Consider the following 14,337-nt stretch of genomic DNA (forward strand, 5'->3'; position numbering starts at 1 on the left):
AAACATTTATTTTACCTATTATATCAACCATAAATTCTGACTGAAAGCAGCCAAGACCCTCATCAAGCCCTATTTGCATATTAACTTTCACACCTCTAAGGATGCAAATGAAGAGAGGATATGCCTTACATGTGTGACCAAAGCCACCAAGTCCCATCTATAATTGTTCTACCCCTTTGGGAAGGGAGAAAAATTATAATATAAAAGAAGAGGGGTTTGAGGAAATAGAAGATGAAGAAGGGAAAAAAAAAAAAAAGAGGGAAAACAACTCTGTTTGCTCGGGATCAGTCTGTGGACTATGTCTCTCCTCCTCTCTTGAGTGGACACCTTTAGGTGAGCTTTGAGTCTCCAACTGTGTTGGAGCAAACTCAGGGATATATATATATGTAAGTATATATATATGTATATAACAGATCTCTGTTACTATACTTTCTGTCACACCACATATTAACACTGTAATTACTGCATTTATCACTGAAAACCCTTAATCTGCTTTCTTATTGCTTTAACAAACCTGACTATGGGGGAGTCTGGACTCAGTCAGACCAATATTATTGGATTAATAAATTACACTATTTGTGAATCTGTGATCACACAAGTTCTTATTGAACCAGATTTATAATGTTGAAACCAAACTATTTGTTAATCACGGAAGTTCTTATTGAACACGACCAGACTTAAGGTGCTGAATTGGTTAAAATCAAGAATTAAGCCCATCTGCACCCAGCCCCTCTGATCTCTGAGGACCAGCTGGATCACAAGGGGGGTTATTTCCTGCCAAATTTCTCTACCCTTAACACAACAAGCCTACAGGGTGTTTGCCAAGCTGGACCTTCACCCAGCACAGTCCACAGGGTAAAAAGTACCATTGAAAAGTGGTTCAGACTTTTGCCGAGACAAAAAAAACCCTCAGATTTCCTGTCTGCAGAGAAACTAAAGAGCAATATCTCCCAATACCTTTGCTCCCTCCTCTGAAATCTGTCCTTATCAAGCTACTTGAAGCTGTTCAGGCTGCATAAATAAATGAAATAAGGAAACATCAAGTGGATATTATTAGGGGGCAGATGCAGTGACCAGCTAACTGGACATGCCCCTGTCATTTTACCATCCAAACTGAGGTTTGCTGCATGCTCAAATCCTTGTACAAATAATTAATATAATTAACATCTCCCTCCTTTTACACTAGCAATTATCAGCCATGATCAGGCCTACAATGGGAAACAAGGGATAGGATTTGTATTTCTCATATCAAATGTAAAAGAAAAGGGAGAAAAGTCTTCCCAATATCAACAAAACCACAGGTCTTTCCATAAAAGTGGAGGGAAAATATATTAAAGATGTTTTTTTCACCCTTTGCAGTTTATCTTTAAAAAGTGAACGTTTTAGTGATTTGCTAACAAGAGCTAAAGAGTGGATATAACTTTAGGGTTTTAACCATTAAGCCCTTTCCCTAAAATTGGCAGGTTTCTTGGTTGTGTCAGTAAGTTGAACAGCCTGGAATTAGGGAGCCATCTCCAGGGCCTCCCAAATATAAGGATTTGGTTTTCTTTCCTTGGCAGGTGGTTTGCAAGACAACAAATCTGTCCATCTGTTTGAGCTTGAAAATGCAGCGGGGTTGGGGAGAAAGGAACAGCAAGGAGGATGTTATTTTTCTTGTTGTTACCTTTATTTATAGGATTTGTTTTGCTTCTCATGTTAAAGCAAGTTATACCTTGTGGTTTGTCTTGAGCTGAAAGGAGCATTGCCCTTAATATTGAATTAAATGTGCTGGAGAGGGGAAAGATTTCCACATTTTCATTAAAAATGAAGGTCAGTCTCGTCTTGAGCTGAGAAAATCCAGAAACACCATGTCACTGACCTGCAGCATGGAACTGTTCCCTCTTTTTTCTGGGGACAAGGGCAAAGAAAGGACATTCAGATCACTGAATTGGGTTGGGATTTGCAAACTTTGGGCCACTTGACCCCTTCTTACCAAGCAGATGTTTCAGAGGAAGCCAAATGCCACCAGCAGTGCTGGGTCACGTTCCCAGCATGGAAATACTGGGACATCTCCTTTCCCTGCCATCCCTGCCAACAAGGCCATGTGCCACCACCCTCTTCAGTGTCCCTCAGGGCTGAACCCAGCAGGGACTTCTGGCTGTGGATCTGCAATCTTCTCACTCTGGAGCTGGAGGAATCCCACAGTGAACATGGAAAATCCAGCTTTGCTGATGTCCTCAGCCTTGGTTTCTCTCCAGCCCATTGATGTGCTTAAAACAAATTAAAAAAAATATACATAAAAAAGTGAGAAACTAACAATTAACAAAGGAAGTGAATGAAAAGAGAAGGAAAAAGGAAATAAAAGAAAGGGAGAAGGGGAAAGCAGAGGCGAAGGGAAAGATGAAGAGATGTAGACTGGGAAAGGGATAAATAGGGGAAAATGGAGCAAAAGGGGGAAATGGGGAAAAAAAGAAAAAAGGGGAGAGAAGGGGGAAAAGAAAAAGAAAGATGGAAATGGAAACACAGGGGAAAAAAGGAAGAGGGAGGAAAGGGGAAATAGGGAAAGGAAATGTGGGAAATAAGAGAGGAAGGGCAGGAGAGGGAGAATGGGGAAAAGAGTAAAAGAGGAATAAAGGAGAAAAAGGGAAAATGGAAAAAGAGAAATGAAAAAAATGAAAATAGGAGAGAGAGAAGGGAAAGAGGAAAGAAAAGAAAGATGGAAACAGGAAAACAGAGAAAAGAAACAGGGAGGAAAGGGGGAAACAGTGAAAAGGAAACATGGGAAATAGAAGAGAAAGGGGGAGGAGACGGAGAAGAGGAGAAAAGGAAAAGGGAAATAAAGGGAAAAAAGAGAAATGGAAAAAGAGAAAGGGAAAAATGAAGAGGGAAGAGGAGAGGGAGAAGGGAAAGAGGAAAGAAAAGAAAGATGGAAACAGGGAAAAACAGAGAAAAGAAACAGGCAGGAAAGGGGGAAATAGTGAAAAGGAAACTTGGGAAATAGGAGAGAAAGCAGGAGGAGAGGGGGGAAAGGGAAATAAAGGAAAAAAGAGAAATGGAAAAAGAGGAAAGGAAAGAATGAAAAGGCAAGAGGAGAGGGAGAAGGGAAAGAGGAAAGAAAGGAGAAGGGAAGGGTAAAGAAGGAAATCAGGAGAAAAAAGATAAGAGAGGGGAAAAAAGGGGGGGGAGGAGGCAAAAGAAGGGAAAATTAATAAAGGGCAAAAGAAGACGGGGGAAAAAAATGGAAGGGGGAGGGAGGAAACGAGTGCAGTGAGGGAGTAGGAAGAGGGAAGGAGCGGAGGGAAGGAGCACCCCGGGCAGCGCTGTCCCCCCCGGGCCCGGCCGTACCTGGGCGGGCGGGGGGCGGTGCCGGGCCCGCCCCGTGCGGGGGGCGGTGCGGGAGGGGAGCGGGCTCGGGGCCGGGGCTGCCTCCTCCTCCTCTCCCTCCTCCTCCTCTCCCTCCTCCTCCTCTCCCTTCTCCTCCTCCTCCTCCTCCTCTCCCTCCGTGCCCCGCTGGATGCGCCCAGCCCGGCGCCGGGAGCCGAGCGCTGCCCGCCGCCGCTCCGCCGGGCTCCGGCCGGGATGGGGAATGTCGTCAGGATGGGGAACGCCGGCGGGATGGGGAAGAACGCGGTGCTGGGCGTCGCGGTGCTGCTTCTCGGCTGCCTCCTGTCCGCGGTGAGTGACCGAGGGGCTGCGGGATCCAGCGGGATCCAGCGGGACCCGCTCCCTGCGCTCGCTGTGCCGCGGGCAAACTTTGGGCAACTTTGGGAGCGCTGCCGGGTGAGGGCAGGTGGATCCGTTCGCTTCCCTAATCCCCCCGTCCAGATGTTTGCTGATCTGGCAAACAGCAGTCGCTTGGTTTCCCTTTTTATTCAGGTGTGCGTCCTCTCCGGGAGTGAGAGGCTCCCTTGAGCTGGAGGAATTCCCTTTGGGATTTTAGCGTTTTGTTTCACGACCGGCTCTCGGTTTCGCTGCCGTTCAGGTTTGCAGCCCGGCTTTCGCTTTGCTTCGGGTTTCTGTTCAGGAGCTCGGTGGTTCCATGCAAAGCTCTCCCCCGCCCCAAAACGGGGGATAACGGGATGAGAATTCCCAGAGGCGATTCAGCGGCAGGGCAGGGGGCTCTGGGGTGGGAGTGGGACCTTCCCCCAGCTGCCCACGGCAAGTTCCGCAAAGTGCTGCTCTCCAACAGCGCAACCTCATGTGGATGCGCTGTGTGAGGGAGGAGCAGGAGCTGGGAGCAAAGGATGTGTTTTCTGGCTGCCGTGTCCCTCCTGGATGTGATTTCCACGCTTGCGGGTCCCTTACTGGGGCAGTGCCGTTTCCTCCCCGGCCGCAGATGGTTCGTAGCTCGGTGCAGGATGAGCAAACGGGGCTGTTTCTGCTGGCGATGTGTCTGTGCTCACACACACAAATACACACACACGTGTGTGCGGGAGCTGATTCCCTGTGCCACCGGGACTCCTGCACATTTCTCTGAGCTACCTGGTCTAGTGGAAGGTGTCCCTGCCCATGGCAGGGGGCTGGAACTGGGTGATTTTTAAGGTCCCTTCGGAACCGTTCCGTGATTCTGTGATTTCAGGCTTTGTTCTCGCAGCCTTGTTTCCTTGCAGTGTTTGATTTCTAGTGAGCCCGTTTCTAATTCAGCAGGCTGGGGGAGGAGGGAGGTTGGGAGCTGGCTGTGTCTGAGTTTCCCTCTCACTCTTAACCTTCTCCCACACTTGTTTTCTCTCGGGAAGGTGAGGTTGCCTCACCAGCATCCCGAGGTTGCCCACTGGAACTGGGTTATGCTGTCAGTACTTTGTTGCTGACCACTTCTGTTTGCACTGCTGGGCTGGTGGGCATGGAATCATCTCAGAATGGCTTGAGTTGGAAGGGACCTCGAAGATCATCTCATTCCAATGCCCTTGCCATGGTCAGGGACATCTTTCAGTAGATCAGGTTGCTCAGAGCTCCATCCAGCCTGACCTTAAAGCAGAGTCAGACCAACCAAGCCAAGCTCAGAGTGGAAGTTAACCCAAATGTGTCACTGCATCACTCACCTCCCCTTTCTTCTCCCCTTGTCCCTCAAGAAATGAAACAAGTGGACTTATTTCAATTTTTTTTTTGGCTGTCACCACATGCCACCCAGCCATCTACATAGCCAAAGACTTTTTTGGTGGTAGAACAGGCTGTGAAAATGGATTAAAGCATTAAAAAAAAATGACCAGGCAATTAGTTCTTGGAATTCTACAGAGTTTGCTTTAGGGAAAAAAACAAAGTAGCTGATGTCCAGGGCTGGAACTGGGGACCGGGAGAAGGGGACAGTATTCCCATCAGCTGCTGGAGGTGCTCCAGCTTTTAATTCCACTGAAGCCCCTGGCAAAAATCCCATTTCTTTAAAGATTGTTGGCATGAAGAGATCCTCTGGGGCCAGATCCTGCAGAGGGGGAAGTCAGGCATCTGCTGAAGTTCACCCTGGAAGTGGTGACAGGACTGAGCCCTTTTACTGATGCTCTGGGGTAGTCATTGCTGTCAAAAAGCACAAAGCCCTAAAGGTTTGGGACAACACCAGGCACAGAGTGGGTGCAATCCTGTGACTCGTTCCTTTTCAAACCTTTCATTATTCTGTTGTGTTAATGTTCCTGGGACCTGGTTCATACTGGTGGGTTAAAAAGATTCACGTGCTCCTTATCAGCACTGATCTGCAAGGTGACCAGTACTGACATGCTTGAGAAAATCCCTCTTTGTTTTGTTTCTCAGCTTAAACCTTGGATTTTGTGCTCATTTTTAAAGCAAAAGTAGCTCTGCAATCGTAACCTGGCTCTGGGACCTGTGATGGCTCAGAAGAGTTTGGTTTGGTTGAGGGTTTTGGGTTTTTTTCTCAAATAATTTATTGTGCTAATTTTTATCGGTGCGTCCTTGGGAAAACTCTGAACGGGGAACAATCGGCTGATCAACAGGTTCAGTGCAATAAAAGCTTTGCAGCCATGTGGTTCCTAATTGCTGTTATAACCTCTCACCTCGGCCTCTCATGGTCTCCCAAGTGTGGAAGGAAAAAAGGGAATTGGGCAAATCTCATTTGCTGTAGTTCACCAGGCCACGCTCATCCAAGACCTGCCCTGGGCAGCTTTGAACAGTGGCAAGAAAAGGGCTAAAGTTGGTGGTGGGGGCACAATGTCAATGCACAATAATCCCTTTTAGGTTCTTTTGTGTCGTTTTGCCTTTTTGAGGATGAATTTAAGTTAATTTGGCCTGAAGAGCTACGAATTAGACACTTTTTTCAGTGTGTGTCTAGAAAATGAGATGTGGATAATTGGAAGCAGTTGGTGGATTCCACGTGCCTTCAGACTACGAGATCCTTGAATTAGCCAGATCTGCCCAGCTGGTGTAATCTGTACTTTTCTTCAGAGTTTTACTCTGCTCCAGCCATGAAATAGAATAAAAAAGAATGGAATGGAAAAGAGTAACAAACCCAGATCTGATCCTTCATCAGTCCGAGTGTAAATGCTGGAAATGGGACCAGTGGTGAAAAATCAGTTAAATTTAAGCTCGTGGCACAACCACTTCAGCTGCATCTGGTTCTCTTTCCTCCTGACATTGACTGAGAACCTAAAAAGTGAGATAAATATATTTTAAAGAAAATAATCACTGTTTTTGCCAAAAATACAAGATACTCACTAGAATCCTCAAGTCTAGTTCCTGCACCCAGCACAAAGATCCTTCAGCTTAACAACATGTGTTTAACAAAGGCCTTGCCACAAAGCCTCAGTGTACCACTGGGGGTGTGATTTATTAAATTTATACTTGTAGAAATGCATGACTGACTTTATTTAGGAGAACCAGTTGCCCAACCTTGTGTCTGGGTAGCTCTGAAAGTCTCGTCTCTTTATAAAGCTGAAAGTTTTCAGAGAACATTTATAATCAGCAATATATTTATTGTAGAAATTCTTATTTAGAGCACAACAGAAAAAAATTGAAAAATAGGCCAAAAAACCCCCCCCTGCATCTGAGTTAAAAACCTGCTCTGTGGAATATTTAAGGCTATTTCCAGCAGTGTGTTACTCCAGCCCACCAGTGTGTCAGCAGAGGGATTCACACCAGCATTATCACATCCTCCCTCCAGCCAAGAGGTCTGTCTCCAGCAGGAAAACTCCAGAGAACCAGGCAGGGTGGGAATTGTGATGTATTTTAAAAGGAGATGAGTCTTTAAAAAGAAAAAGGGATATTTGCCAAACACTCAGCATCAGGAGGAGGATGGGACCATGGACAGAGAAAGCTGCCTGGCTGGTGAATTTGGGAGTGAGGGTGGATTTTCCCCTTTTTACAGCACTTTAAAAATATTCTGGTTCAGACTCCTTCCTTTTGTAACATCAGTGGTGTGAGAGCCCCAGGGCTGCACCAGATAAAAATGCAAATTGGGGTGTGCTGTGTTTTGTGCTGAGTCTGTCAGGTGGTGGCTTGTGAGGCTGCCCTGACATTTTGGTTTTGTTTCGTTGTTTCCCAGTGGTGTGACTTTTCTGAGTCTCTTCTCTGTCTCTTCTCACTTGGCTTTCCAAGGAGGGGTCATGGAAGTTGGTGGATGCAAAGCAGGGGGATGCTCTGCACATTTGGCAGGTGGGGCGTGAGTAAGTGATGGGATCATGTCGGTGAAGAGGGGCTTTGGCTCTCCAGAGGCTGCCTTGGGAATGGCAAAAAGACAGAGTTTATATCAATATTCAGGGGGGAATAATAATAATAATAATAAATAATAAATAATAATAATAAAGGATAGCAGCTTTTCCCCTTTACCAGATGGTCTTCAGCACAAACAACTGGAAAGAGTGGTAACTTGTCAGAACCAATCTTCCACTTCATGTCCTGACTTAGTCTGGTAGGACTGGGAAGTTATCTGGTATTCCAGCTAGATTGTAGACACAAATCCTTTTGGGAGATGAAGAACAGAGGGAAGAGGGACAGGAATATCTCACTGTTCAGCATCAAGTGTCCAGTTTATTGGCAGCCTGAGGAAAGGCACCAGACACTGCGTAGATCAATGAGACCCAAGATATGATGATCTTGTTTTCAAGTCGGATCTGAGCTCACTTGGAGGGGATTTGTCACACTCTGCATGGCCTCAAATTCAGGAAAAGGCTCAAATTATCTGTGCAGGATAAAAACTGTTCCTCAAGTTTTGAGGGGGAACAGGACTCAGCTTGGTTTTGTGAACGCAGTGGGTCACATCCTGCCCTCAGACCAAGTCAGGCCCAGTGTGGCAGTGTCACTTCACTGCTGTGAGTGGGATCCCTACTGCATCCCACCAACTCCAGGGAAATGGGTATGTGGTTTTCCAATGCCTGGGAAAGGTTGTGGGATTAAATATAGCCCCATTCTCTGCTCTCATCAACTCTCTCTCTTCCGCATTGGAAAGAAGAGGAAAGTCCTTTGCAAGAACCAAAATCTGGGAAATGCAGCCAAGAAAAACCCTCAGTTCTGGGCCAAAAACATAAATAGAATGGGTTGGAGATGCTTGGAGACCCCAAAGCAGGAGGGGTTGGAGTTCTGGCCCATCAGGTGGGACAGAGAGCACGGATGGACAGAGAGACAGACTTGCCAAGCCTGCCTGTGCCATGGCACTGATTTGTCCTCCTGCCCTGTGCAGCCAGGCAGGGTTTCCCTCTGTGAGTGCTGAGTCCTTGCTGTCCCATTGCTCCCTCCCTTCCACGCTCCCAGATGTTTTCCAGAAGTCACGAGCTCTCACAGCTTCAGCTGGGTGGAAACTGAGCCAAGAGGGGAGATGCTTTTGCCTCTGAAAATGAGCTCCCAGAGGACTGCAGTGGAAGAAAAGTCAGACCTTTTGTTTTGAGGTATGAGAGGGCCAGGGACGTGATTCCAACCACCAGACTGGCCTCCCTCCAGAGCTCTCACAGCTACTGCCATGGCAGGGAGGTCCTGTCCATGGTGAGAAGGCTGTTCACCAGCTGAGCAGTCTTCTTGTCACTGTTCCCTCTTGGAGCAGCCCACAGTGTGCTTGGCTTCCTGCCTGACCACCCAGGATTTCTCTGGGATGATTCATCATCCTGGGCACAAGCTTCACCTTTTGCATTACAAGACCAGGATGCAGGGAGAGTTCATTCATTAGTGCTCAGAAAGTGCCCTGGGGAAGGTTTGGAGGAGAAGATGAGCTCCCCAAAACCACTGTTTACTGGATACTCCTTGCATCATTATACACCCCTTTATTTGTTAAAGACTTCTTTAACACTGAAAACCTAAAGGCTTTTGGAGATGCAAATAAAAGTGCAAAGTTTCTTTCTGATAAGGATGTTAATACAATGCCAACATTTTCTACCCTGAAACTTCAGCTTTGTTGGGAGCATCTACTGGCTCCAGCCTTGCTGCAAATCACTTTTAAACAGCTCAGCCTCATGCATAAACCCTAATGAGGGAAGAGCTATAATAGCAAGAGCACTTATGTTTAATAATTGCCAATCTGCACAAACATAAATAGCCCGTGTGAACACGGCTTGACCTGCTGGCAGGAAGCAGGTGAGGTGAAGAGGCAGAAGCAGATGTGATATTTCTCTGCTGTTCCAGTCCTTGCCTCTGATGTTCTTGCCCCCACTCCTGTGAATGCAGATGTGGTGCCCTGGTAGGAAGTTGGCTTAGGTGGCATCGGCTCTCAGTTCATTAGTTTTCAGATGGTTGGTTTGTTAAGTGAATTTAGGGACATTTTTGTGTGCTGTGGGTTGCTTAGGGCTGGAAAGCCCACATTAGTGCTGCTTTAGTGGCAGTTTATTGGGCCAGATTTTATCTGCAGCACTGACTGTTAGATATATTTAGTATTTCCGGCACTTAAAAGACTTACTCCTGTACAGGAATTTTAGAGACCCTGCTGTACCTTACATTAGCAAAGTCACTTTTCCAGTCAACTGTAACAGTGGATATTAACAGCCTTAATCTCCCCCATTAGTCACATTAGGTGGATTTCTCCCCCCCAGGGCAGTCACTAACTATCCATTTCACTGTTTGCATTGCTGGGAGATGGAGATTTACACTCCTGTCGTTGGCATTTACACTGAATGGGAATTATTTTCTAATTCAGAATCAAATTGGGATTATTTTGTGATGCATTTCTCTAGTGAGCTGGACAAACAGGGTTGGTGATGTCTTGACAAACCGCTGGATGTCATGGCTTGGCTCCATTGATCTGCATCAATTTAAAGTGGGGAGGAGACCAAAGGAGTTGAATATGGAGACCCCAACTCTGTTTGCTGAGCCACCACCCCCATGATCTTCCTCTTTCAGCAGGGATATTGCTGGTCCTGACAGCTGGGAGGCTGAGTATGAGCTCCACAGTTTTTTTCCTCCTCATCCCTGTCATCTCATCACGAGGGAAGGGGAAAAAGAAAAAAAATCTATCTAAATACAATTCTTGTCTGCAGGGGAAAATATCAATACTTTGTGTCTCCTTTTCAAAGCTGAAATCTATCGGGTGTCTTTTAAAAAGCTGTTCCTTCGAGGCTCCAACCTTGATTCTGTGTTTAACAGATGTTTCAGTTAATACCTGGCGACTTGTAACATCACAACCAACATCTGAGCAGCGTCTCCAGGGCCCTTATAAATGTCCCAGCTATCCAGCCTGGGAGATTCCTTGCAGGTGTCCTCAGGGTGGGATTCCCCTGACAGATCAGGACAAGTTCTGGCATTTCTGTGTAGCTCCCACTGTGGTCAGCCTTGTCAGGTCTGTGCTGCTGCTCCCTCTCAGGCCCCTCAGGCCATTTGACACGTGGGAAAATATCCTGTTGTCCCACATCATCACTTTCCAGGGAGTGAAGCCCCTGCAGGTGCTCTGTTATTTGGAGTCCCTGCCCATGGCAGAGGAGTTGGAATGAGATGATCTTTAACGTTCCTTCTGGGACCATTCTGGGATTCTCTGACTCTGATGCTGTGAGCAATGAAAATAAATTATCTCAGATGGCACCACGTGCCTTGTTATGCACCTTTCTGAACCCTCACTGACTACAGTTCAACTCTTAGGTAGATTTAAGATCTTAAGCTCCAAGCTGAATCCCTCCCCAGGTTTCTCATGGTGTGTAAGAAGGAAAAAAAAGAAGGAAATTTGCTCCATGCTGAGCTTTTCCCTGCAACCTGCTTTATTCATTACCCAAAAGCAGCTTTTATTTCATCTCTCCTAAGTGGCAGCTCAAACTTGGAGGAACACATCCCCTTGCAAGGCAGGAAGGAAATGAAATGGAATATACTGACTGTGATGACCACCCTCCCCCCCAAAAAAAAAAAAATCCACAACAATTCAGCACATTTGCACCAAAATAAAAAGCAGCTTCAATGCTGGCATCAGCATTTTTATGTGCTCAGCTTGGAAAGGGCCAGAATCCAAATCCTGCTGGAGATTATACCCCTTCCACCTTTATTTTGCCATAGCCACATCCAATTCTTACTTTAAGTGAATGTAGTGATTATTTTTATAGCTTCTTTCCCTTTACAGACCCCTGTCCATTTGTCAGGGGGCAGGGGAACCCCTTTGGAAAGTTGATCCCATTTGTGTGTATGTGGGATACATGCACCTGCTTTTTTTTTTTTTTTTAATTATTTTTAAGTCACCTTTCACAGCCCTCAGGAGCTTCCTGAGCAGAGATTAAAGGCAGTGCCCTGACAGACTGTGATTTCTTGCAGAGGGAGGGAGGGAGGGAATGGAATTTTTTCCAGGACCATTCAGCTCTTGCTGGAAGGAAAACCTCTCAGCCCCGGGGCTACAGCAGCACTGGCTGATGTGGTTTGTGGATCCCGCTGCTAAAGCCACTTCATCCTCCTCAGCATGAGGGCTCAGTCCTCAGCTCTGCCCAGTATTTCCTGGCTGCTTTTCTCCCTGTAATTTGGGACAGTTCAGCCAGGATGTTGGTACTTTCTTCCCCTTGTTGAGCTGGGAGCTCCATGGAGGGGTGATGGAGCCCCTCTGCCAGCCTTGCCCTACCTGGGCACCCCTTTGAGAATCCCTCTCTGGAAGGTCACAGGGTTTTCCTATTGCCCTGGGGTCGTTTCAAAGCAAGATCCAAGTGCAAAAGAGCCAACCCTGAGAGAAGCCACTTGTTTCCCTCAAAGTCTGGATCCACCTATTTAGTTATTTTTCATTTTCATCCTCACTTTTAAGAATAATTAGGCTTTTCCAGCCTTTTTTAACAATAGAAACAGCTTGTCTTTGTGCTTGACATACTCAAAGGCAGAGAAAAATGCTGCTGCTGAGACAGTTCCCAGCTTTACAGGGCACCAAAAGGAGGCCAAACGTGAAGACTTACTGAGATGCTGAAGTGTCAACTGCTAAGCTGAGTGAATTTTTGGGGGGAATGATATTAAGCTCAGCTGCAGATCCATGTGGGTCTCAGCTCTGCTGTGCACTTAATTCCAGTGCTCCAGGGATTCCTCTCAAAGGATTTTCCCACCCTTTCTGCTTTGCTCTACTCCCTGACTCTCCTTGTACAGTTTATTTCTTGCACAGTTTCTCCTTTTCCACCTGCTGGAGATGGTGCTTTGTAGCTGGGGCACAGGGATTCTTCTTCTTTCATCATCTCCAAACAGTTTCCTTTGCAGCACCGTTTCTGGCAAAATTAAACTTTGTTCCTCCTTGCCCTGCTCTCTCCTCCCTTTCCTGGGAATTCATGCAGCAAACGGAATATCAAAGGCTTATCTTTAGGCTGTTTGTGTACAATGCAGATGAGGGAAGGTTTTATCAAGAGAAATAACAGCCTATATTGGAACAACTGAAATATATAATTATACATATCTTTTCCTATATATTTATACATAGAAAAATACCTACTTTCAGGCATAGAGGTACTTCTTGATGTTTGAAGGAGAAACAAAGCTGAGTAGTCTTTGCTCTGGGTTTGGCTTGAAGGTGTTTCTCAGTGGGACATGGAATAAAAACCTGTTGGTTGTGGAGTGTCTTGTTGCAAAACCATCGCTCCCATCCTTCTGTGCTACAGACCTACAACATATCTCTGAAAGTCAAGCTCACAAATCAACAATCATGGCTCTTCTGGGCATTAGAGCCCTTAAAATTCCGTGGAGACAGTGATTTTTATGACATGCCACAGTTTTCCTCACGTCTGGCCACCTGCTCATTCCTTGGTGCCACAGAGGTGATAAGTCTTGCCTGTGCCTGCAGTCCCCCAAAGGACTGAGGCTCCCACCTCCCTGACTTAGTGATTTATTTGCTCTGCAGGTGCTAATTACTCCTTTTTTTGTGTGTAATTAACAAACTTTACTCAACTTAGAACAGTGATTTCAGACCTATGCAATGTGCAGCCTGAAGTTTCCTCAGTGTGTTCCAGAGGGAAAGAGCTTTAAAAGCTCTTTTTTTCTATCTCTGGGTGTACCAGTCAGTCCAATAAAAAAATATTATGTCCCATATATCAGTAGTCAATCAAGGCTGTGACAGCACTTGATAAAACTGTGGTATGAGATGTTACTTTTAGAGACCCATTCATCTTGATCCTCAATTCTTTTGGAGACGCTTCAGTGGCTGAAGGTGCTCTGGGAGTGCATGATCTACACTGTAATTTAATTTACACACCATGAGGAAGAGATGTTGAAGTGTATATTTCTGCCTTCCACCTTGGCTTTTGTTTTCATTTGGATCTTACAAGCTTGGGGAGACAAGGCAAGAACAACCTTTCTGTCTCCTTGAGGTGCCTGCCAACATAGGGCTCCTATTGTATTCATACAGTTATTTACCTTTCATTTCTTAAAATTCACTTTTTTACTGTGCTGCTTTCACTGGAAAGCTGTTCCTAGAGCTCTGGTAGTTAAATTGTATTAGCCAATCCCTGATGGTTGTGTAGATGGAAAGGAAATTAAAAGTTTAAGCTTGCTGCCTTGGGCCTACTTGACCTGAACCTCAGAAATGTCTTAGGGGACCAGTAAGCATCTGGAAATATTTTTAAACCTTGCTATAAAGCTGGAGTTGTCTGTTCAAATTGGTTTGCCATGTGGTGTTGTTACAGGGAGATAAAACAAAGCCAGGATTTATTGAGGGGACATCTTCCAAAACCATTACATTCTGTTGTGGAAGAGGAGCTGAGTAAAGGTTGTGATTTTCTGAAGGGAAGGCACCTCACGCTCTCGACAGCACATGTATCTGCTCTTTGGAAAGAGAGGTGGGAAGGGAAAACAGTCCATGTGGCTGTTGCAAGCTGGGATGGAGGCCCCAGGGACTGGCCAGGACCTGTGATCCCAGCATGGAATTGCCTGGGGATATGGGGAGGACAGGGATGAGGGAGAGGATGGAGATGGTGGTAGCTGGGAGCCACTGGCAAGAGAGACTTGAGGGCAGGAACTGCAGCTGCAGAGGGATTAGGAACCACAACCTTTGGGTACATCCATTGT

The 14,337-nt window shown here is 46.1% G+C and overlaps 1 protein-coding gene across 1 annotated transcript in view; it reads left to right on the plus strand.

Annotated features, from left to right (window-relative positions):
- Window positions 1–3,485: 3,485 nt before the first annotated feature.
- The window catches only part of LOC113996142 (vasoactive intestinal polypeptide receptor), a 101,196-nt gene continuing 90,344 nt past the window's right edge, over window positions 3,486–14,337 (plus strand). Inside the window, exon 1 of the mRNA XM_027736845.2 lies at window positions 3,486–3,654. Coding sequence (XP_027592646.1) covers window positions 3,559–3,654 — 96 coding nt within the window. The 5' untranslated portion in view covers window positions 3,486–3,558. The remainder of the gene's footprint in view (window positions 3,655–14,337) is intronic.

This window comes from Pipra filicauda, unplaced genomic scaffold, assembly GCF_003945595.2.
Source record: "Pipra filicauda isolate LSUMZ 115617 unplaced genomic scaffold, ASM394559v2 scaffold269_size1075953_pilon, whole genome shotgun sequence".
NCBI classification, from domain to species: Eukaryota; Metazoa; Chordata; class Aves; order Passeriformes; family Pipridae; genus Pipra; species Pipra filicauda.